The sequence below is a fragment of the Rhinoraja longicauda genome, chromosome 36 (assembly GCF_053455715.1).
Source record: "Rhinoraja longicauda isolate Sanriku21f chromosome 36, sRhiLon1.1, whole genome shotgun sequence".
Lineage (NCBI taxonomy): Eukaryota > Metazoa > Chordata > Chondrichthyes > Rajiformes > Arhynchobatidae > Rhinoraja > Rhinoraja longicauda.
Genome location: NC_135988.1, coordinates 4156655 through 4181935, shown reverse-complemented (window position 1 = coordinate 4181935; position 25281 = coordinate 4156655). Strand labels below are relative to the sequence as shown.

The following is a 25281-nucleotide window of genomic DNA, read 5'->3' as shown; positions in this document are numbered from 1 at the left end:
CACCACCCTCTGTGTGGAAAAGGTTGCCCGTCGGGTTCCTATTAAATCTTGACCCTCTCATCTTACACCTGGGTTCTCTGGTTCTTGGATTCCCCTGCTCTGGCGATAAAAGACTATGTACCTTCACCCGATCTATTCCCTTCATTATCTTATACACCACTACAAGATCGCCCCTCAGCCTCCTGTGCTCCAAGGAATAAAGTCCTGAAAGGAATAAAGTCCTCTCTTCCTCGGCCTCTTATAACTTGCTCACCTATCCCATTGTGAAGTTTGCTGCTAACTCCCTCTAATCCCAGTGGTACCAGAGTACAGTCACTGGTAACTCCTTATCCCAGTGTTAACAAAGTACAGTGTCACTGGTAACTCCTTATCCCAGTGATACCAGAGTACAGTCACTGGTAACTCTTTATCCCCAGTGTTACCAGAGTAGTCACTGGTAACTCCTTATCCCAGTGATACCAGAGTAAAGTCACTGGAAACTCCTGATCCCAGTGTTACCAGAGTACAGTCACTGGTAACTCCTGATCCCAGTGTTACCAGAGTAAAGTCACTGGTAACTCCTGATCCCAGTGTTACCAGAGTAAAGTCACTGGTAACTCGTTATCCCAGTGTTACCAGAGTAAAGTCACTGGTAACTCCTGATCCCAGCGTTACCAGAGTAAAGTCACTGGTAACTCCTGATCCCAGTGTTACCAGAGTACAGTCACTGGTAACTCTTTATTCCAGTGTTACCAGAGTAAAGTCACTGGTAACTCCTGATCCTAGTGTTACCAGAGTCCCATGATGTTTGCTCGCCTCAGGCTATCTTTGATCGGACTTTACTGGCTTTACCTTGCACTAAACGTTATTCCCTTATCATGTATCTATACATTGGGCATGGCTCGGTTATAATCATGTATTGTCTCTCTGCTGACTGGATAACACGCAACAAAAGCTTTTCACTGTACCTCGGTTCACGTGACAATAAACTGAACTGAACCTCTCCCATTGTTTCATGATTTGACTCTGTGTCAAAATGTGTTTGATTTGTACAAAGCGCTCCAGGTGTTATTACTGAAAGCATCAACTCAACTACAAGATACTGATGCTTCACCCACCCACGTAGAACCGAGCAAAGTCGGACACCAAGGTTTGTCCAGTGCAAGGCGTGAGCCAAGCAGAGACCCAACAGATCAATAAGCCTCCGAGATGATCAACAAACCCCTTTCTGTTAAACAACATTAAACCACTGCTGACATCTCATTCAAAACAAGTCTTCACCTCTTTGGCTAAATCGGAGGTAACTTTGCTGGGTTTCCTCGTGATCTGGGATGCTCTCTGTAATTCTATCAGCACTGGCAGTATCTATCTGAGCAAACTGCATCAGTAACAAGCTCCACATATCTCATCGGTAATCAACAGCAATCACTGATATCACCAAGGAACATCATACTGACTCACTCTGCCTGGATGAGTGGTGGTAACTGAACAGCTTCCTGTGTCTGAATACAAGCAACAAAGGTGTAGAGATCAGTCTGGGGGAGGGTCCCAACCCGAAACGTCACCTATCCATGTTCTCCAGAAATGTTGCCTGACCCGCTGAGTTACTCCAGCACTCTGGGAAATATCACCTATCCATGTTCTCCAGAGATGCTGCCTGACCCGCTGAGTTACTCCAGCACTCTGGGAAATGTCACCTATCCATGTTCTCCAGAGATGTTGCCTGACCCGCTGAGTTACTCCAGCACTTAGTGTCCTTGCGTGTAAACCAGCATCTGCATTTCCTTATTTATACATGTAGAAATTGGAATTGCACCGTGCACTAATGAGAGTGGGCTGGTTTGAAGGGTCGGGTTTAGTGTTAGTCCAGCTCTAACAGTGTAGAGGAAGGCATGCTCTACTCTCCCTGTCTGTCTCTGAGTTCCTGCTCATTCTGGAACAGCCAGAGGTGACAGTGACCATTCTGCTGGTGATCTAATCTTGACTGACATCCAAAGCAGACGCTGTTGGTGCGTCTGCCTAGGTTCACCTATTCATTACAATGGAGTGAGGCCATTCTTCCCATTGGATTAATGCTAGCATGCCCACTGGCTTTCCCCTCAAACACATCGCGTTCCCATTGACTCCCTCATGGTTCTTCTGCCACTCGCCTGTACACTAAAAGGGGGGGAGGGAGGGCAACTTACAGCGGGCAATAAATGCACAAGCGCATCTTAGGAGTGGAGGAGGAAACTGAGGCAAGGGGGGGGTGGGGGAGGGGGACCCGCGCGGCCATGAGAAGAACGTGCAAACTCTGCAGAGATGGCGCCCGAGACCAGTGTGAAACCCGGGTCTCCTGGCACAGCCCTCACCATGTCGTATCCCTGATCCGCAACCTGCCCTCAACCACCTTCAGCACCAAAGATACTAGAGGAACAAGATAGACCACTCGACTCTAAAAACCGTAGTATGTCACGGCGCCATTTTAGTAGCAGAAAATAGCAGAAACAGTCTAAAAAGAAAAATAACAAAAATCTGTGAATTGATAGATGAGATATATTCTGCATTTTAATGGAATCATCACACATACTGTTCCCCCTAAACACTGGTTACACTGCGAGCGGCGAGGTTTGCTTACTAAAATGTCTCCTTTGCGTCCTACACTTCAGTATAGGTGATTTCAACGGAGTGGTCCATCTTGTTCCTCTAGTATCTTTGTTCGGCACAGCCGGCTGCCCGTGGGATCTTGTTGTGCACAACCCGGCCTTGCTCTCAAGCAACAGCGAGGTCCGAGGGGAGTGGGGTTCAGGGAGCGGTGAAGGGCAACGAGCTTGTGAGCAGGCTCTATGATTTCTTGATTAGTTAGTACAGTTGTCAGAGGAGATGGGGAGAAGGCAGGAGAATGGGGTTGAGATGGAGAGATAGATCAGCCATGATTGAATGGAGGAGTAGACTTGATGGGCCGAATGGCCTATCCCTTATGACATGATTTAACAAGGGCGTGACAGTTTTGACAACAGTGTCAATATCTGTAGCAAATGTAAACCTTGTTTTGTACGATGTTTTTGCAGAGCTGAATTATAATGCTTCAAGTGCTGTCTGAGAAAACAATCATCCCTCATCAGTCATGCACACACGGACTATCTCACTTCTGGTTTATGATTTCCCCTGCTTTGTTCCAGGCAGCACAGATACGCAAGTGAAACCACACGTTAGTACGTTAACACACCATGCAGAAAAGATGCAGAGAGCCTCTTCAAAGCTGCCCCGCTGAATCTGTAATGTACGACTGGCTGGATGAACTATCTGGCAAAGCTTCAGACTCGCAGTCGAGTCTGAAGAAGGATCTCCACCCAAAACGTCACCTATTCCTTCTCTCCAGAGATGCTGCCTGACTCGCTGAGTTACTCCAGCTTTCTGTCTATCTTTGGCAAAGTTTTACTTCCACTGCTAAGGTGCTGCAGAGAGAAAGCTTTTGAACCTTGCGAGGAGAAACGAATGGGGAGGGTAAAGTACAAGAGAGGTAGAGAGTGAGGGAGGGGGAGAAAGGGAGAGAGAGAGAGAAAGAGAGAGAGAGAAAGAGAGAGAGAGAGAGAGAGAGAAAGATAGAGAGAGAGATATATAGAGAGAGATATATAGAGAAAGATAGAGAGAGACAGAGATATACATATATATAGAGAGAGGGAGAGAGATATATATAGACAGTGACAGAGAGAGAGATAGAGAGAGAGGGAGAGAGAGAGAGAAAGAGAGAGAGAGAAGGATAGAGAGAGAGATAGAGATAGATAGAGATAGGGAGAGAGAGAAAGAGAGAGAGAGAGAGAGAGAGAGAGAGAGAGAGAGAGAGAGAGAGAGAGAGAGAGAGAGAGAGGGAGAGAGGGAGGGGGAGAGAGAGAGGGGAGAGAGAGAGAGGGGGAGAGAGGGGAGGAGAACGCTAGAACACAGTTCAATGCTGCTTATCATGATGGACCTCTATCCGCTGACAACATGCATGGCTTGTGGCCTTTCTATTCTGATCGGGTGTCAAGTAGACGAGAAGCTGTGAACACACAGATGACGCTGTCATCTCCGGGCAGAAGAGAGAGTGAGGGGGGAGCGGGTGAGGGGCGGGGGTGGAAGAGATTAAATAAGATTAACATGAAGTGGATTCTCACCATTAATTGAACACTGGAACTCGACTTCCTTTTCTGAACAGAGACCCGATACGAGAAAAAAAGGAAAGAAAACAAGAAAATGGTGATTTGTTGCAGATGTGGCAGCCTTGCTAACTAACACCAGGTCCCGCTCGGGTAGACTGGCCTAAAGGCTAGTTCTCAGGGTCAGCGGTTTTTAAAAGGACATTGTCAAGAACATAAAATGTCTTGGCATCCTGAAAAAAGTGCAAATCAAATGACTTAACAGGCAAAGTATTAAAGCTGCAAAGTTTCAAAGCTGCAGTATCCCTTTCCCTCTTTGCATTCAATCTGAGTTCTGAAGCATTTCCAATACCTGTTTATTTAATGATGGTCCCCATTGTAGGAGAGAGACCTGGCACCCGTGGCACTGCTAGAACTTGTGTCTCCTGTCCCCTCAGGTTTGTCCTCTCGTCCTGGCCTTGAGGTGGGAGGGGAGGGAGCGATAAGCTCAGGAGTGACCTTTCAGGTGAGGTGGGGGGGGGGGGGGGGGGGGGGGGGAAGAGTTAGGAGGAGCCTGAGGGGCAACCTTTTGTACACAAAAGGATGGTAGGTGTATGGAACGAGCTGCCGGAGGAAGTAGTCGAGGCAGGTACTGTCACAACGTTTACAAGACATCTGGACAGGTACATGGATAGGATAGGATCAGAGGGATGTGGGTCAAATGCAGGCAGGTGGGACAAGTGTTAAAATGTTTTTTAAAAATGTTTATTATTAGTCGGCATGGTCAAGTTGGGCCGAAGGGCCTGTTGCCATGCTGCATGACATTATGATCACATTGAGGTTCTATAGCAACATTTAAAAGACATTTTGTACAGGTACATGGATAGAAAGGGTTTAGAGGGATATGGGCCAAATGCAGGCAGATGGGACCAGTGTAGATGGGGCATCTTGGGTTGGTATGAGCAAGTTGGGATCAGTGTAGATGGGACATCTTGAGTTGGCATGGGCAACTTGGGGCCAGTGTAGTTGGGACATCTTGAATTGGCATGGGCAAGTTGCGGCCAGTGTAGATGGGACATCTTGAGTTGGCATGGGCAAGTTGGGGCCAGTGTAGATGGGACATCTTGGGTTGGCATGGGTAAGTTGGGGCCAGTGTAGATGGGACATCTTGGGTTGGCATGGGCAAGTTAGGGCCAGTGTACAGTAGATGGGACATCTTGGGTTGGCATGGGCAAGTTGGGGCCAGTATAGATGGGACATCTTGGGTTGGCATGGGCAAGTTGGCGCCAGTGTACAGTAGATGGGACATCTTGGGTTGGCGTGGGCAAGTTGGGGCCAGTATAGATGGGACATCTTGGTTAAGGGCCAGTTTCCATGCTGTATGACTATGATGATGGAACGATTAACTCATGAGTGGGGAGGGGTGAAGGGCAACAAGCTGACATGCCCCAGCTTGCAGGGTGCCCTGTGGTGGCCGGGCAGTGCCAAGTGGCAACAAAGATTCAGCTCTTGAGTCCGTTTTGTGGTTTGAACTCCACCGCTGTGCTTTCCGGCAGAGAAGGCTGCAGACTGAAGCCCCAGGTCAGGATTGAAGAGAGAAGTTAGAGTAGCAATGGGAACAAGGGCCAACTGAGATGAATGGGGGGGCAACAAAATAAAAGTTGTGTTAAATGGACTGAGATCGGTTTTGTCAACCAGGTTGGCGCAATGGTAGAGTTGCTGCCTCACAGCGCCAGAGACCCAGGTTTCATCCTGACCTCTGGTGCTGTCTGTGCAAAGTTTGTTCATTCTCCCTGTGAAGCTCCGCGTGGGTTTTCTCCGGGTGCTCTGGTTTCCTCCCAAAACCTCCAAAGACGTGCAGGGTTTGTAGGTTAATTGGCACTCTATAAATTGTCCCCTCGTATGAAGGGAGCGGATAAGAAAGTGGGACAACATCGAACTAGAGTGAACAGGGTGATTGATGGTCGCCGTGGACTCAGAGGGCCAAAGGGCCCGTTTCCATGCTGTATCTCTGAACGAAACTAAACTGGGTAGTGTGTCCATGTAACGTGGCGGCAACCCTCCGTCTCAGCTCCCCGATTAATGGCCAAGTCTTTGGTTTCTTGACTGAATGTTTGAGGATGGGCTGTTGGTAGCATTGGGTGCCACAGGGGCGGGGGAGTTAAGGCTTCCTTGGGGAGATGATTGTTGCCTTCACCTGCACTGACCTCTCCCTCCCTGCCACTATGGGAGTCCCCTGGCCTGTACCTCAACAACCTCTCGGATATCTGAGAGCAGAGGCAGGGTCCACGTGGTGCCGGAGTTTATAGAACAACATGGTTGACGTTTTACAGCAAAATAAAAGGATGCTGCAGCTTTGTGGCATCAATTACATTAAATCAAAGAACAGAACAAAAACAAACTTGCTTTTTCCACCCTTTCATCAGCTCAGTGACTTTGAAGTCAAACGTTTACTGGCAGGTGACTTGCTGAAAGGTTTAGTTTTAACCGAGGGTGCTGCTTTTGAGAAGGTTCCAATGCCCCGCGCAAACTTCGGCGGGCAGAATACCCAATCCAAATGTGTTCGGGGAAGAGCAATTTTGCGTTCCTGATTCAAACCGAGATGGCTCCTGTTGGTGGCCACTCCCAGGCAGCTTGTGCTGGTGAAAGGGTGCGTTCCGTGCTCAGGTAGAGTGCTCAAAGGGAGGTTGTGAACATGCATGCACTTTGGAGTGAACTATGACATTAGTAGAGCTGTTTCAGTCATGCATTTTAAGGCAGACATCACTGAACCATTTTTAAATCCTTTCCTCGCGCCCCCCCCCCCTCCCCCCCCCCCCCCCCCCCCCCCCCCCCCGTTCCACACCGGCACAATTGATGAATAATCCTTGCGTTTGTGCGGCATTTTCTATGTCCCTCTGCTATTTTCCCACCCGCCGTCCCGGCCCTTTGGGTTGGTGGTGGTGCGGCCAGTGCCTTGTGGAAGCAGGGGGGGGGGGGAGTAGTCCTAGCTGGGGTTATCCTGTGGTCCCTGTCCCTCTCGCCCCTCGACACCACCCCGATGGAACATGCAAAGCAGAACGTGCAGCAAGGGGGGGCAACGAGTCAGATGGGTGGTCTGGCCACACTCAGGCCACTCCCTTGCCAACTTTCAACTACACCAACACAGGGATAACTACAACCTCCTCTCCTGTCCTGATCCCTCTGGTGTACGTGTCTCCATCAACCTGACTCGTGTGGCAGTGCTGGAGAACAGGACCCTGGGTTTTCTCTTTTGCATCCCAGTGACAGTACTTCAGATCTACATTGACATGGTCTTTCAACATTCTATCCATTTGCAGTTCAAAACAAAAAAGATCAAAAAGGTGACGGGATCAAAAGCCTGAGAGGAAACTTTGAAATGGTTCAAACTTTAGCATTTCAAAGCTCTTAACATCTCAATCCAATTAACTCCATCAATGGTCCATTACTAGCTGGGGCTGTACGGCACTCAAATCCGAATGATAATTTCTCAACTCAATGCAATGGAAGATCTTTGAGGGTGTCATCGAGAGGAAGGAGCCAAGACTTGGAGCAGTCATGTTGGGTGTCTTACGTTGCTCTGGTAAGATGTTGTGCTGAGAATGTGGTGCAAGGGCTGCCCTCCTCTTAGCTTACCACCCTTCTGGTCTCACACACGGGGACCTACGCACTACCTGGTCCACCAGTTGACCCATAACTCAGCACTGGTGCATCCGCACGTGAGATGCTCACACCTTCCTACTAAAAGTACAGGCAAACCATGACAGCAAGCTCTCCAACATCAACTGAAGGTGGTGAAGGAAGAAGGGGTCCTGACTCAAATCACCGCCTATCCAATTTCTCCACACCCCTGACCTGCTGAGTTACTCCAGCATTTTGTGCCCCTCTCCAAAATCAACACCTGACCCCAAATTTAGCCTGAGTTTATCTGTAAATATCTCACCCCCTCAAAAAAAATTAAGAGACCTTTTGTGTTGGGGGAAATACATCTTTTGCAGCTGTGCCCTCACTGAGTTACTGATGAAGTGTTATTTTAAACCAAGGTTCATTTGGTTTACAGTCAGAAGAGAACTTGGTATGAGATACACTTTCTCCCCACCACAAGAATCTCTGATGCCTTCTGGGTGAGCAAAGGTTCTGAATGGCGGAGTAGACTCGATGGGCCGAATGCCCTAATTCTGCTTCTATGACTTATGAAACATGAGGTACTTACAGGGCAAGTCTTGGAGAGGTTTGACGGAAAGTGTGGGATAGCGTCAAGTGGTGAGTGTATGTACTAGGGGCACTCAATGGGTTTACTCCAGGTACTCTGGTTTCCTCACACACTCCAAAGGCGTACAAGGTGTGCAGGATAATAATAGGCTTCTGTGAATTGTCCCTAGTGTGTCGGACAGAACTGGTGTGCGGGTGATCATTGGGTAGTGTGGACTTGGTGGGTTGAAGGGCCTGCTTCCATGCTCTTCTCTAAAACTGAAGGGTTACGCTACAAAGCTGAGAACTATATTCTGCACCTTGTATCTTCCCCTTTGACCTATTGTACTTGAGTTTGACTTGATTGTATTAATGTGTGGTATATCTGATCTCTTTGGATAGCATGATCTTAGCAGAAAGACCAGAGATTGGAAACATTGAAAGCAGTAGATATGGTCAAGATTTGGCCAAGTATAGAAATCTCTGCTACTATTTATGGTCACCAGTGCAAATCAACCGAATCAGGTCATACTTCCAAAGGAAAACTGGCAACAGCAGAGGCTTGTTGGTTGGAAAGAAGTTGACATATCTAATACTTATTGAGCGTTTATAATGGTGTTTGGAGAGCGGGGAGTACCTTCGGCCGAGGACCGCTGCAGTTCAAGGAGGCCCTCATCCCTACCACCGTCGCCATGGGAGATCAGGGATGGGAAGTAAATGCTGGTATTGCCAGCAAAGGCCCGACACTGGGAGGTGAATGGAAAAGGAGAGGAATTCCTACCGCAAAGTGAGGTGTGGAAGAAGCACAATTAAACCTGCCATCAGGGCCCCACCATCAAACCAACTGCTCATCAAGTCCTGGGAGACTGCTTCACACTATGGGACAAGGCTCTCAACTAAATGAGGGGAGAACAATCATGGGACCTGGAAGCTCTACATCTTGTTGCCATTTTCTGCCACACTCTGTCATGGTCTTCCCCCTCTGTTATTAAGCTTCTGAATGGTTCTTTCATAAGGTAGGGTACTGTCTGGTTCACCTCTACCCCCTTGCGGACATTGGACTTTGCCTCTGGAACTGGTGCGCTACGATGCTGAGAACTACACCGATCAGCCAAAACATTATGACCACTGACAGGCAAAGTGAATAACATTGGTTATCTTGTTACAATGGCACCTGTCAAGGGGTGGAATATATTAGGCAGCAAGTGAACAGTCAGTTCTTGAAGTTGATGTGTTGGATGCAGGAGAAATGGGCAGGAGTAAAGACCTGAGTGACTTTGACAAGGGCCGAATTGTTATGGCCAGACGACTGGGTCAGAGCATCTCTGAAACAGCAAGGCTTGTGGGGTGCTCCCGGTCAGCAGTGGTGAGTACCTACCGACAGTGGTCCGAGGAGGGACAAACCACAAACCGGCGACAGACAGGGTGTTGGGCGCCCAAGGCTCATCGATGCGCGAGGGCAACGAAGGCTATCCCGTCTGGTCCGAACCGACAGTAGGTCGACTGTGGCACAAGTCACAGAGAATTTTAATGGTGGTCACGGGAGGAATGTGTCACAATACACAGTGCATCGCACCCTGCTGCGTATGGGGCTGCACACGGAGGACCAACAGCATATTAGGCAGGTGGTCATAATGTTTTGGCTGATCGGTGTATATTCCACACTCTGTATCTTCCCCTTTGCTCTACCTGTTGTACTTGAGTTTGACTTGACTGCATTCACGTGGAGACGAAGAAGGGTCCTGACCCAAAATGTCACCTATCCGTGTTCCCCAGAGATGCTGCCTGACCTGCTGAGTTACTCCAGCACTTTGAGTCCCCTCCATTGTATTTAGGTATGGTATGTCTGATCTATTTGGAAGGCATGCAAAACAAAGGCTTTTCACCGTACCTTGGTACATGTGACACCAATAAATCTAAACCTGGTGCATTGTTCCTCACTGTGTCTGACCTGCATGGGCTTGCCCTACAGACAGCAACACCTTCCTGCTCCAACATCTCAATCAGGGCGCAGTCACTACTATCCATCGAGTCACAAGGAAGGATTCATCCCCATCTCCTTTTCTTCCCTCATCTGCAATAACCTTTGTATTCCGGGAATCATAAGATCATAAGAGATAGGAGTCGAATTAGGGACATTCGGCCCATCAAGTCTACTCCGCCATTCAATCAAAAATGATCTATCCTTCCCTCCTAACCCCATTCTCCTGCTTCTCCCCATAACCTCTGACACCCGTACTAATCAAGAATCTATCTATCTCTGCCTTAAATATATCCACTGACTTGGCCTCCACAGCCTTCTGTGGCAATGAATTCCACAGATTCACCACCCTGGCTCCCCCTCCACCTGTCCAATTCCTCAATTGACCAAGAGGTCACAGCCTCTCCTGCTACCCTCCTGATCTTCAGCTCCACCCCACCACCACCCCTCTCGGCTCATATCCTTCACAGTGCTCAACCAAATGATGGAGCTTCTCTCCTGCGACGTTGCTATCTTCAGATTGGTGATCCTTAATGGTCTTCAGGCCTCCCGCCAACCCATCCGTTTGACCCTCTGTATGCACGAATTCATTGAAAAACTACGCTCATGTCTTGTGACAAACGGCTCGTTCACTGTTGTCCCAAGAGGCCTGGACAGAGTGGATGTGGAGAGTGGGAGAGTCTAGGAGCAGAGGGCACAGCCTCAGAATAAAAAGACGTACCTTTAAAATGGAAATGAGGAGGAATTTATTTAACCAGAGGGTGGTGAATCTGTGGAATTCATTGTCATAGAAGGACATAGGAGGTCAAGTGATTGGGTATTTTTAAAGCGGAGATTGATATGTTCTTAATTAGTAAGGGTGTCAAAGCTTACAGAGAGAAGGTAGGAGGATGGGGTTGTGAGGAATAAAAAAGATCAGTCATGATCAAATGGTGGAGCAGAATCGATGAGTAGGGGTGCCAACATTCTCACTCCAAAATAAGGGACAAGATGACGTCACCGCCCCGCACCCCACGTGAACTTAACCTGCCAATGGCCATGTGCTCCTGCTCCACCAATGGCGACCACCGGGGCCGGGAGGCGGGTTGCTACACAACCTCCGTTAGGCGGCGCCCGGGCCTCAGGGCCTACACTGTCTGGGCCTCCAGTGTCTAGGCCTGCACAATCCGGGCCTCCAGTGTCGGGGCCTACAGTGCCCCCCGGGGCCTAATATGGGACAAGGGTGGTCCCGTACAGGACAAACCAATTTAGCCCAATATACGGGATGTCCCGGCTAATATGGGAAAGTTGGCAACCCTATCGATGAGCTGAATGGCCTATGACTCAGGAACTTGTGATCAACTCTCTCCCAACAACATCCTGGTTTCCAAACTCTCATCGTTATTTTCAAACCTCGCCGCACCACTGTCATGTGGAATCTCTACTGCTACTGTACCTCCAGCCTCCCTACCACGCCTGATGTTCCCTGTCTCCCAGTGACAACCGTGCCTGCGCCAATGCTGGGTCGATCTCCTCCCCAAATTCCTCTGCCCAAGCTCTTGGTTAGATCTTCAACTGACCAAAGTCTGAATCCCACTCCTGCGTGAGGTTTGAAGCTCTAGCTAACTGCACGTTCTTTCAGGCTGGCACAAGTGTCATCGTCATACAGCGTGGAAACAGGCCCTTCGGCCCAACTTGCCCGTGCCGACCAACATGCCCCATCTATACTAGTCCCACCTGCCTGAATTTTGCCCATATTCCTTTAAACTTAGCCTATCCATTTACTTGTCTAAATGTTTTTTGATAGTTGTGATAATACCAGCCTCAACCACCTCCTCTGGCAGCTCGTTCCAAATACCCACCATCCTTTGTGTAAAACGGTTGTCCCAAAGGCTCCTTTTAAATCTTCCCCCCACCCCCCACCTTAAACCTATGTCCTCTGATTCTCAATTGCCCTAATCTGGGTAAAAGGCTGTACATTTACCATACCTATTCCTCTCATGATCTTATACACTGTGTCAGTTTCAATAACGTACTGAATCTTGCTTCGGTTGTAGCTAGGGGTGCCAACTATCTCACTCCCACATAAGGGACAAGGTGACGTCACCGCCCCGCGCATCACGTGACCTCACCCAGCCAGCGGCCACGTGCTCTCGCTCCACCAATGGCGGCCGCCCGGGCCCGGAGGCGGGTTGCCTCGCAACCATCATTAGGCGGCGCCCGGGCCTACAATGTCCGGTCCTACACTGTCCGAACCTACACTGTCCAGACCTACAGCATCCGGGCCTACACTGTCCGGACCTACACTGTCCGAACCTACACTGTCCAGACCTACAGCATCCGGGCCTACAATGTCCGGACCTACACTGTCCGAACCTACACTGTCCAGACCTACAGCATCCGGGCCTACACTGTCCGGACCTACACTGTCCAGACCTGCAGCGTCCGGGCCTACACTGTCCGGACCTACACTGTCCAGACCTACAGCATCCGGGCCTACACTGTCCGGACCTACACTGTCCAGACCTACAGCATCCGGGCCTACACTGTCCGGACCTACACTGTCCAGACCTGCAGCGTCCAGGCCTACACTGTCCGGACCTACACTGTCCAGACCTGCAGCGTCCAGGCCTACACTGTCCGGACCTACACTGTCCAGACCTACACTGTCCGGACCTACACTGTCCGGACCTATACTGTCCAGACCTACAGTGTCTGGGCCTACACTGTCCGGGCCTACACTGTCCGGACCTACACTACTGGGCGGCTCGGACTCAGTGGGCTGAAGGGCCTGTTTCTGCGCTGTATCTCTAAAACTAAACTAAAATAAGAACACTGATTCTGAGATGGTTTTGCAAACTCTTGATAATGGTTCATGTGAGTGTGGGCCAGATTTGGGTTTATAAACCAGATTCCACAGGATTAGAAGCAGGACACTGTGAGGGAAGTCCCACTACTCCACGGGACACGAGTGCTCTTCCAATCAATGCCCAACAGGCCTGGGAATGAAGGGATAAGGAATAAGTGCAGGCAGATGAGAGTTGGTCTTGGCATCATATTTGCCACAGACATTGTGGGCCGAAGTGCCTGTTGTTGTGCTGTGCTGTTCTATGTTGTTGTGTTGTGCTGTTCTATGTTGTTGTGCTGTGCTGTTCTATGTTGCTGTGCTGTTCTATGTTGTTGTGTTGTGCTGTTCTATGTTGTTGTGCTGTGCTGTTCTATGTTGTTGTGCTGTGCTGTTCTATGTTGCTGTGCTGTTCTATGTTGTTGTGCTGTTCTATGTTGTTGTGCTGTTCTATGTTGTTGTGCTGTTCTATGTTGTTGTGCTGTGCTGTTCTATGTTGTTGTGCTGTTCTATGTTGTTGTGCTGTTCTATGTTGCTGTGCTGTTCTATGTTGTTGTGCTGTTCTATGTTGTTGTGCTGTGCTGTTCTATGTTGCTGTGCTGTTCTATGTTGTTGTGCTGTTCTATGTTGTTGTGCTGTTCTATGTTGTTGTGCTGTGCTGTTCTATGTTGTTGTGCTGTTCTATGTTGTTGTGCTGTGCTGTTCTATGTTGTTGTGCTGTTCTATGTTGTTGTGCTGTTCTATGCTGTTGTGCTGTTCTATGTTGTTGTGCTGTTCTATGTTGCTGTGTTGTTCTATGTTGCTGTGCTGTTCTATGTTGTTGTGCTGTGCTGTTCTATGTTGTTGTGCTGTTCTATGTTGTTGTGCTGTGCAGTTCTATGTTGTTGTGCTGTTCTATGTTCTATGTTGTTGTGCTGTTCTATGTTCTATGTTGTTGTGCTGTTCTATGTTGTTGTGCTGTTCTATGTTCTATGTTGTTGTGCTGTGCTGTTCTATGTTGTTGTGCTGTGCTGTTCTATGATCTAGATGCTATGTTCTTGTACTGTACTGTTCTAGATGCTATGTTCTTGAGGCAGTTGGACATGCAAGGATGTTTCTCCCCAGTTTTTTCCCATGTGGTGAATTATTTCAGTGAGGACTCTGACCAGACCCACTGTCTAGAGGACTGTGTCCCTCTCAACTCCCTCTCAAAGCTCAAGCAGTCGGAATGTCTGTGCTGCATCAAAAGCAATCTCAGCCTTTTCACAGCTAATGTACAAATGAAGTCTCTTCTCTCTGTACGGCCCCAGCAAACCTCCATCTGCACATAGAATATAAAACAAGTCAGCACAGAAACTGGCCCTCCAGCCCAGCGTCCGTGCCAAACACAATGCCAAGTTAATATAATCCCCTCAGCCTGCAGGTGATCCATATTCCTCCATTCCCTGCAGGTCCATGTGCCTCATATCTAGAAGCCTCATAAATGCCATGATCATATCTGCCTTTACCACCACCACACCAAGCATCTACTACTTTCCCCACACATCTGCTTTAAACTTTGCCCCTCTCAAAACGATACCCTCTAGTATTTGACATGTTCACCCAGGGAGACATTCTGACTGTCTACCCTACCTATACCTCTCATATCTTTATACACTTCCATCAGTATCCTCAGCCTTCAAAGCTCCAGAGCAAACAATTTGCATTTAGCCTCACTCTGACCTTTTGTCCTAGGTCTCCTCCATTGTTAAAGTGATGCTAAACGCAAATTGGAGGAACAGAATCTCATAGTTCCCTTGGGCTGCTTACAACCCAGTGGTATGAATATTGATTGCTCTAACTTCAAATAACCCCTCTCTCCCTCTCTCTCCATCCCTCCCCCACCCAAGTCACACCAGCTTCTCGTTCTCACCAAACAGCTAACAATGGCCTGTTTCCTTTATCATCATCACTTTTTTGCACATCTTTCATTCATTGTTCTACATCTCTCTACATCATCGTCTATATCTCTCGCTTCCCTTTCCCGTGACTTTCAGTCTGAAGGGTCTCGACCCGAAACGTCACCCATTCCTCCTCTCCAGAGACGCTGCCTGTCCCGCTGAGTTGCTCCAGCTTTTTGTGTCTGTCCTGCTGTGAGCCACTGGGATGGGAACGGACTTCAGTGTAATGGGCCAGGGCGTTGAATGTCGTTGGGAGACTGGACATGTACGTCAGTGTCAAAGTCACCACAATTAACGGGGCCACATTGATAACCTGGGACCCTGCAGGCAGCAAGGGGCCTTAATGTGGAGATCTGATAGCTGTAATCAGGCAACTGAACCATCCTATCAACTAGATAAGAGTGCGGTCCTGACCTCCCATCTATCTCATTGGAGACCCTCGGACACCTTTAATAGGATTTTATCTTGCACTAAACATTATTTTGTGGACATTCCCTTTATCCTGTATCTGTACATAATGGACGATTAGATTGTAATCATGTATTGTCTTTCAGCTGACAGGATAGCACGCAACAAAAGCTTTTCACTGTGCGTCGGTACACGTGACACTAAACTAAACTAAACTAAACAAAAACACTATCTGCACAAGATGTCTCCACTCCCATTTTCTCTCTCTGTAGCTGCAACGTTTTCCTTTCCAATTCCCATCTCTTTCCAGATTTCTTTCCATTCTAGGGAATACAACTTCCTACATTAATATCAAAAGAGAAATGTTCGGCACGGTGGCACAGCGGTAGAGTTGCTGCATCACGGCGCTGGGGACCCGGGTTCGATCCTGACTACGGGTGCTGTCTGTACAGAGTTTGTACGTTCTCCCCGTGACCACCTGGGCTTTCTCCAGGTGCTCCGGTTTCCTCCCACACCCCAAAGACGTGCAGGTTTGTAGGTTAATTGGCTTCAGTAAAATTGCAACGTCGCTAGTGTGTAGGATAGTGCTGGAGTACAGGGTGGTCGGTGCGGACATTGATGGGCCGAAGGGCTTGTTTACATGCTGTGCCTCTAAAGTAAAAATTGTCCTTTATTCCCCACTCTAGTTCCAATCTTAAACTTATCTCTCTGGTTGTCAAACCTACCTACAGAGGCAAACCCTGTCACTCTGAATGCCCTAATTAAATCTCTAAACTGAACTAAGTTAAACTAAAGAATAGTCATGGCCTTGGCAAGGTCATTAGCATAATCAAGGACAAGTCTCACTCCCTCTTCTCCCCTTTCCCATCAGGCATGAGGTACAGAAGTGTGAAAACGCACACCTCCAGATTCTGGGACAGTTTCTTCCCAGCTGTTATTAGGCAACTGAACCATTCTATCAACAACTAGTGAGCAGTTCTGAGCTCCTATCTCCTTCATTGGAGACCCTTGGACTGTCTTTAATCGGACTTTACTGGACTTTATATTGCACTCCCTTTATCCTGTATCTGTACACTTTGGACAGTTTGATTGTTCCGCTGACTGGTTAGCTTGCTACAAAATCATGAGAGGAATAGATTAGGTAAACGCACAGTATCTTTTACCTAGAATTGGGGAATGAAGAACCAGAGGACATAGGTTTAACGTAAGGGGGAAAAGATTTAGTGGGAACGTGAGGGGCAACTTTTTTCCACAAGGGGGTGGTGGGTGTGTGAAACAAGCTGCCATAGGAGGTATATAACATATAACAACTACAGCATGGAAACAGGCCTGTCCGGCCCTACCAGTCCACGCCGACCATTCTCCCTGACCTAGTCTCATCTACCTGCACTCAGACCATAACCCTCCAATCCCCTCCTATCCATATACCTATCCAATTTACTCTTAAATAATAAAATCGAGCCAGCCTCCACCACTTCCACCGGAAGTCCATTCCATACAGCCACAACCCTCTGAGTAAAGAAGTTCCCCCTCATGTTACCCCTAAACCTTTGTCCCTCAATTCTGAAGCTATGTCCCCTTGTTGGAATCTTCCCCACTCTCAAAGGGAAAAGGTAGTTGAGGCAGGGACTATCGCAACGTTTAAGAAACAGTTAGGCTGGTACATGGATAGGGCAGGTTTAGAGGGATATGGGCCAAAGGCAGGCAGGTGGGACTAGTGTAGCTGGGACATGTTGGTCAGCGTGGGTCCTGTTTCCAAGCTGTATGACTTGAAAAGCTTTTCACTCCACCTTGGTACCTGTGATGATAAATTAAACTAACTGAGGTGCACTTCCCTGTAGGTGCTGAGGTGCTGCCTTGGGATACAAAGACAAAGTGGGCGTTTCGATCCAGAAGTGCATGTCCCCCTTGGTTCCCCCACCGTCCCACCGACTAATGGGACAGTGAGACACAGACTGGTTAGACAATCAGCAAATTAAAACAAGGAGTCAAAAGGAAGAGGAAGAGTGCTGTCAAAAGGAAGAGGAAGAGTGCTGTCAAAAGGAAGAGCAAGAGAGAAATCAAGACTACAGGGTGGAATATAGAAACCCCTACCACACAGGTGAACAATACCAAGCTCTGAACGGCATCCTCCCTCCCTCCCCCCCCCCCCCCCCCCCCCCACCCTCCCTCTCGACCCCCAACGAGAAACAAACAATAATTCTCAGTACAAAATGGATGACCAAAGGATTTGTTCAAATCAGGGTTATCACAGAAAGGGTAGAAGTTCATGCACAATGCAAGGATGGTCCTGATGTTGCTTTGTGTACCTTTATCACTCTCTCTGTACTTCCAAATGGGTTTGATGCTGTGTTGTGTGTTAACGTTATACTTCTCTGAAACCAGTCACCGAAGTATTAGTGTCATTAATGTATCTCGCTCGCACATCTTCAAATCCAGGGATCAATCCACTGATGTTAAGACAGGGGACTGGGAAGGAAGTGTCACTGTTGGACTCTTGGCTCACCCTCCCTCCACCTTTCGTCCCTCATCTCACCCCCCCCCCCCCCCGATTCCCTCCCGTTCTTGAGGGAGGCATCTCACCTCCGCTCCATGCCCCCCCAACCCGAAAATACAGGGCGTTTGTTACCCTTCCCCTTCCCCCTCCCACGGCGATCGCTGTCAGCAGACAGCACGCAGGCCGGCGGAGAATCAGTCAACTTTTTGTTTGTCCTCAAGACAAGTGCCAATTGTTGCCCAGGTGTCTGTCCGCAAATGCGCACGAAGCTTTGCAGAGAAAAAAAAAACCCCAGAGGAAACTGGTCCCTGCAAATCCTTCCACAATCACAAGTCACCAGTGGATTAATCCCTGGAAGCAGATACACTTTTGGAAAATATTCTCAACAACACATACAATTAATTTGAAACCATTCCAGCAAAAAGAAAATTACACGAGTGGTTCCCTTAAACTAAACTAAACTAAACTAGACTAAGAAGTGAGCAGGAAGCTGGGCGCCAGAGTGACTGAATTCCTCTGGTCTTTGGAGCTGGGGGAAGGCAGGAGTCCGGTTATACAGGCAGCGTTCCTCGTGGCCAGAGGTTGGGACGGTGGAAGAGAGCAGTGGCTTTGTATTTAATGGGGAGCGGCGTTGCTGGGAATATCTGCAGCATCTAATGATCACAGCATTGGTGGGGCCAGGCTGGAGAAGGACGGTAGATTTTGGGGAAGGATGGTAGACCATGACAGAGAGTAAGCAAAGGGCGAGGTTTTTTTTTTAATGGCAATGCAATTGCAAACATTTCAGGTTTACTTATTGAGTTTAAATTCCCCAGAGGCTGTGGCGGGCTTCGAACTTAAGGGGTTGGACACATTAGAGGCAGGAAACATGTTCCCAATGTTGGGGGAGTCCAGAACCAGGGGCCACAGTTTAAGAATAAGGGGTAGACCATTTAGAACTGAGATGAGGAAAAACTTTTTCAGTCAGAGAGTTGTGAATCTGTGGAATTCTCTGCCTCAGAAGGCAGTGGAGGCCAATTCTCTGAATGCATTCAAGAGAGAGCTAGATAGAGCTCTTAAGGATAGCGGAGTCAGGGGGTATGGGGAGAAGGCAGGAACGGGGTACTGATTGAGAATGATCAGCCATGATCACATTGAATGGGGGTGCTGGCTCGAAGGGCCAAATGGCCTCCTCCTGCACCTATTGTCTATTGTCTATTGAGCCCCTGCCTCGGGCCTCGAGATGGGGACCCGGGTTCGATGCCGACCTCGGGTTCTGCCTGTCTGCCTGTGTGGAGTTTGCACGTTCTCCCTGTAACTGCGTGGGGTTTCCTCGTGCGGGTTTGCAGGTTCATCGCCTCTGTTGCGCGGTAGAGCGATGGAATCATTGCGCGGAGTTGATGGTAAAATAAAAAAGACGATGGATTAATGTAGAAAGGGTTTGGACGCGTGGTCTGAGCGGACCCGATGGGCCGAAGGGCCTGTCTCTCTGCTGTGACTCTACGGGGTCCAGATCTCTGACTGTTCATCCAGGGAAACTTGAGGAAGGGGGAGAGTGGAATGAGGGGTGTTGGTTGTAGAGGGAGAGGGAAAGAGGGATGAGTGGTGCTGGTTAGAGAATGGAGGAGAGAGGGATGAGGGTTATTGGTTAGAGGGAGGGAGAGAGGGAAGAGAGGTGTCAGTTAGAGGGAGGGAGAGAGGGATGAGGGGTGTTGGTTAGAGGGAGGGAGAGAGGGATGAGGGGTGCTGGTGAGAGAGGAAGGGAGAGAGGGAGGGAGAGAGGGATGAGGTTTGTTGGTTAGAGAAGGGGGAGAGAGGGATGAGGGGTTTTGATTAGAGGGAGAGAGAGAGGGATGAGGGGTATTGGTTAGAGGGAGGGAGAGAGGGATGAGAGGTGTCAGTTAGAGGGAGGGAGAGAGGGATGAGGGGTGTTGGTTAGAGGGAGGGAGAGAGGGATGAGGAGTGCTGGTGAGAGAGGGAGGGAGAGAGGGAGGGAGAGAGGGATGAGGTTTGTTGGTTAGAGAAGGGGGAGAGAGGGATGAGGGGTTTTGATTAGAGGGAGGGAGAGAGGGATGAGGGGTATTGGTGAGAGAGGGAGGGAGAGAGGGATGAGAGGTGTCAGTTAGAGGGAGGGAGAGAGGGATGAGGGGTGCTGGTTAGAGAAGGGGGGAGAGAGGGATGAGGGGTTTTGATTAGAGGGAGAGAGGTGAGGAGTGTTGGTTAGAGGGAGGGAGAGAGGGATGAAAGGTATTGGTTAGAGGGAGGGAGAGAGGGATGAGGACTGTTGATTAGAGGGAGAGGGAGAGGGATGAGGGGCACACTGACCATTCGAGACGGGGTTTGAATGAGGGGAGGAGCAGACCCTGAGGGGCAGAGTGTGTCAGTAAGTGATGGGGACGAGGATTTGAGACACTCTAGACAAGGGGAAGTGAGGGAGGACTACACCCTCACAACAGTGACACCGTAGTTGGAAGGTAGCAGTGGCAATCTGCAACATGTAACACACTAGCATTACTGCCCTGGCTGGATCCAAAACCTGCAAATGAAATGGAAGTCACTGGTGTTAAGTCTTGTGTCGTTCCACTGCAAACATGTCAGAGTACACACATGCTCTGCATTGAAGTCATGCTCTCCAGAAGGCACTACATCACCCAGCTACCGGCGGCCAGGCTTTACCCCACCCTCACCTCTCCTACCCAGCTTGCTCAGTCTGAAGAAGTTCCCACCCACAACATGGCATGTCCACTCCCTCCCCAGATGCTGCCTGGCCCGTTGAGTTCCTTAATGCTGGCAGGGTTCCGGCATCGGCTGTCTCTCGCCTCTACCTCATCTACACTTTGCTTGGGTTACAACCCAGAGTGTACTGTGACTCCCTGTCCAGACAGAGGGCAGAGAAACTGAACTCACGGGACACCTGGCTGAGTTGTGGACTGGAGAGATGCAGACCCAGATGCAAGGAACTGCAGATGCTATAGTTGGTCATTGCTGCTGCTCTCCTGTTGCTCCAAGCCTGAAGAAGGGTCTCGACCCAAAACATCACCTATCCATGTTCTCCAGAGATGCTGCCTGACCCGCTGAGTTACTCCAGCACTCTGTGAAACGTCACCTATCCATGTTCTCCAGAGATGCTGCCTGATCTGTTGAGTTACTCCAGCACTTGTGTCTGTCCATGTTCTCCAGAGATGCTGTCTGACCCGCTGAGTTACTCCAGCACTCTGTGTAACGTCACCTATCCATGGTCTCCAGAGATGCTGCCTGACCCGCTGAGTTACTCCAGCACTCTGTGTAACGTCACCTATCCATGTTCTCCACAGATGCTGCCTAACCCGCTGAGTTACTCCAGCACTTGATTCTATCCATGTTCGCCAGAGATGCTGCCTGGCCCGCTGAGTTACTCCAGGACTTGTATCTATCTCTGCCTGACTTGGTTGATTGCAAGTGAGATCAAGAAGCAGCCCCACTTTAAGTTGGGTAAAGGAGCAGAGGAAATGAGAGATAAATCCCACTCCAGCAGGACCCACAGGACAGTTTTCAAGAAGGTAGATATAAAATGCTGGAGTAACTCAGCGGGGCAGGCAGCATCTCGGGGGAGAAGGAATGGATGACGTTTCGGGTCAAAGTCCCGCCCCTTCCCCTGACATCAATCCGAAGAAGGGTCTCAACCCGAAACATCACCCATTCCTTCTCTTTCGAGATGCTGCCTGACCCGCTGAGTTACTCCAGCATTTTGTGTCAACCTTCAATTTAAACTAGCATCTGCAGTTTTTTTCCTGCAGGGTTCATGAACGTCCAACCCTCGAGGAATCTAGTGCAGGATCCCTGCTACCTGTGGACCTCCACCTCCATTTACTTTTCAGAGGGCAGCACAGCAGTTCTTGCTGCATCGAGAAGCAAAGAATTACAGGCGCTGGTTTATACCAAAGATAGGTAAAAAATGCTGGAGTAACACAGCGGGATAAGCAGCTTCTCTGGAGAAAACGTGTGGGTGCCACTTCGGCTCGGGAGTTTCTTCAGATTCCCGAATCGAAACGTCGCCCATCCTTTTTCTCCAAAGATGCTACATGACCCGCCGTTTTGATAAACCTAGTTCCTTCCTTAAGTAACCTATCCAAGGGCTCTGGGAAAAGAGATGTGGCAACAAGGAACTCCAGGTCCTGCTCTACAGAACAAGGCACAACGTGCTGGAGTAACTCGGGCTGCATCTCTGGAGAACATGGATAGGTGACGCTTCACAGAGAGCTGGAGTAACTCAGCGGGTCAGGCAGCATCTCTGGAGAACATGGATAGGTGACGTTTCGGATCTGAATAGGGGTCTTGACCTGGAGGCGTCACCTGTCCGTTACTCCAGAGATGATGCCTGACCCGCTGGGTTATTCTAGCACTCTGTGAAACGTCACCTATCCATGTTCTCCAGAGATGCTGCCTGACCCGCTGAGTTACTCCAGCACTCTGTGAAACGTCACTTATCCATGTTCTCCAGAGATGCTGCCTGACCCGCTGAGTTTCTCCAGCACTCTGTGAAACGTCACCTATCCATGTTCCCCAGAGATGCTGCCTGACCCGCTGAGTTACTCCAGCACTCTGTGAAACGTCACCTATCCATGTTCTCCAGAGATGCTGCCTGACCCGCTGAGTTTCTCCAGCACTTTGTGTCCTTTTCTCTGTAAGGAACTGAGCTGCATTTCTGGTTTAAGAGTAACGGCCGTATCTTTTGCTTGGAGCCGCGGCAACTGCAAAGCCTGTTGTCCCACCGACCCATCCTGCACGTGAGATGGTGCAGATCCTCGATCACAGGGAGAGCAACATCTGACGGGCCTCACGGGGCAAGACCCCAGCAAACTGCCTCAGCTAGAGGCAGAGCACCTCTGCGACTTCACACAGCTCGGCTGCAGTTCCTCATTGACGTCCCAGCAAGTGGACCTTCCAGCCAAATGCCAGGGACTCCCAACATTCCAAAACAAAGCGTCCATGGAGTAGGAATAACTAGCGGCCAGCCCAAACGGCCAAGTCCATGTTGGCAACTCAACCCAGAGCTTGTAAATAACACCCTAAACACGAGCCTGAGGATTCTTGTGCGGACCGGTGATGCAGCGGGTAGAGCCGCTGCCTCACAGCACCAGAGACCCGGGTTCGATCCTGACTACGGGTGCTGTCTGTATGGAGTTTGTACGTTGTCCCCATGACCGTGTGGGTTCCCTCCGGGTCCTCTCACATCCCAGACGTAAGGGGTTTGTAGGTCAATTAGCCCTCTGTAAGTGTGTAGGGAGTGGATGGGAGAGTGTGTTAACACAGAACTAATGTGAACGGGCGATCGATGGTCGGCATTGACTTGGTGGGCTGAAGGGCCTGTTTCCATGCTGTATTTCTAAACTAAACTAAAGCCAAATTCCCCGCTGGTGTGCTGAACATACTATAGTGTACTTACATCAGCGTGTTGTGCTCTACTCTGACATACAGTCTGGTTCAGTCAATGGAACTAATCTGTGAGGCAGGGTACAATATACCGAGATGCTGCCTGTCCCGCTGAGTTACTCCAGCATTTTGTGTCTACTGTACAATACAGAAACATCACCACAGAGCATGGTTAATGCCAAAATGCTGGAGTAACTCAGCGGGTCAGGCAGCATCTCTGGAGAGAAGGAATGGATGACGTTTCGGGTCAAGACCCATCTTCAGTCCGACGAAGGGTCTCGACCTGAAACGTTGCCCATTCCTTCTCTCCCGAGATGCTGCCTGTCCCGCTGAGTTACTCCAGCATTTTGTGTCTACCTTCGATTTAAACCAGCATCTGCAGTTTTTTTCCTACACACACGGTTAATGCCAGCGACTAGATGCATTCCTGCCTTGGAAACATGCGTACGGCCTTGTTCTGCAACACATGCAGCGGGATCTCATCTCCTGCGGCCACTGCCCAATCTGGTGCCAGGGTTGGTGCAGGAGTTGCACGGCTGGTTAGTTGACGTGGTGGCTGCGGCGTTCACCCCACTGCATCAGCAAACATGCATCAGCACCGGTGCATCAGCACCAATGCAGCCACAAGGCCGCGGACCTCAAGGGTGCGAGCAGTTTTGCTAACTGATGCGCATATTCCACCATGACCGTCAGATCCATTAAACATTTTAAATACGTGGACTGCATTTACAGCTCTCTGCAGCTAACAATGGGTCCATCACATCAAACTGGCCCTTTTGAAATACAACATGAGACTCTATTAAAGGTAGACACAAAATGCTGGAGTAACTCAGCGGGTCAGGCAGCATTACTGGAGAGATGGAATGGGTGACGTTTCGGGTCGAGACAAAGTCTCGCCCCCTCCCCTGACATCAGTCTGAAGAAGGGTCTCGACCCGAAACGTCACCCATTCCTGCTCTCTAGAGATGTTGCCTGACCCGCTGAGTTACTCCAGCATTTTGTGTCTACCTTCGATTAAAACCAGCATCTGCAGTTTTCTTTCCTACTGTGAGACTCTATTACTTGCATGATCCAGATAGACTATATGAAATCATGAGAGGCATTGGTAAAGTAGACAGTCAGAACCTTTCTCTCAGGGTGGAAGTATGAAAGATCAGAGGGCATAGCTGTTAGGTGAGAGGGGCAAAGTTTAAAGGAGACCAGCCGGGCGTGGACCAGGTGGGTTCAAAACTCTCCCGCGGGCCTCTCTGGACGGCCCAGCAGCAGCGACAGCTCGACATCGCCGGCCGTTGCTTTGAGCGGGAAGATGCCCCCCTCCCCCCATTGGCCGCCGCTCCTGTCACTCGGGCGGGTTCCGCCCCTCCCCCCCCCAGCGGCCATCTTGGACACCCCCACCCCATTGGCTGCCATTCCCGGCACTCGGGCGGGTCCCATTTTGACGTCGAACGCAGCTGATGGCCATGGTCAGTGGAAAAGGGGAAACTTTAAAAAGGTGATTTTTAAAGTTTAAAAAGTGAAAAACTTTTGAAATATAAGAACCATTTGAACCGCAGGCCAATGGTGAGTGCAGCAAGATGAGAGTTTTCGTAATATATAGATAGATGTGCGGGGAAAACCTTTTTACACAGAGGGAGGTGGGGGCCTGGAACGTTCTGCTAGGAGTGGTGGTGGAAGCAGATATCATAGTGACATTTAAGAGGATTTATAGATAGGAACATGGATATGCAGGGATATGGAACATGCTCCACTGTCCCTGCTCCCACTCCCCTCTCCCATCGGGCAAAAGGTGTAGAAGTGTGAAAACGCACACCTCCAGATTCAGGGACAGTTTCTTCCCAGCTGGTATCAGGCAACTGAACCATCCTACCACAACCAGAGGGCAATGCTGAGCTACTATCCTGCCCATTGGTGACCCTCGGACTATCCTTGTTTGGACTTTGCTGGCTTTACCTTGCACTATCGTTATTCCCTTATCATGTGTCATCTACGCACTATAA

The 25281-nt window shown here is 49.4% G+C and overlaps 1 protein-coding gene across 42 annotated transcripts in view; it reads right to left on the bottom strand.

Moving 5' to 3' along the window:
* The window catches only part of LOC144610450 (calcium/calmodulin-dependent protein kinase type II subunit beta), a 210540-nt gene that overhangs the window by 75823 nt on the left and 109436 nt on the right, over positions 1–25281 (bottom strand). For 14 of the 42 annotated variants that reach the window (XM_078429165.1, XM_078429176.1, XM_078429171.1 and 11 more), the window contains exon 12: positions 4113–4145. The exons of 18 other annotated variants lie outside the window; for them this stretch is intronic. In XM_078429165.1, coding sequence (XP_078285291.1) covers positions 4113–4145 — 33 coding nt within the window. Of the gene's footprint in view, positions 1–4112; positions 4146–17705; positions 17772–25281 lie in introns of all 42 variants that reach the window. 10 more of the 42 variants (XM_078429161.1, XM_078429163.1, XM_078429133.1 and 7 more) reach the window with 1 other exon arrangement.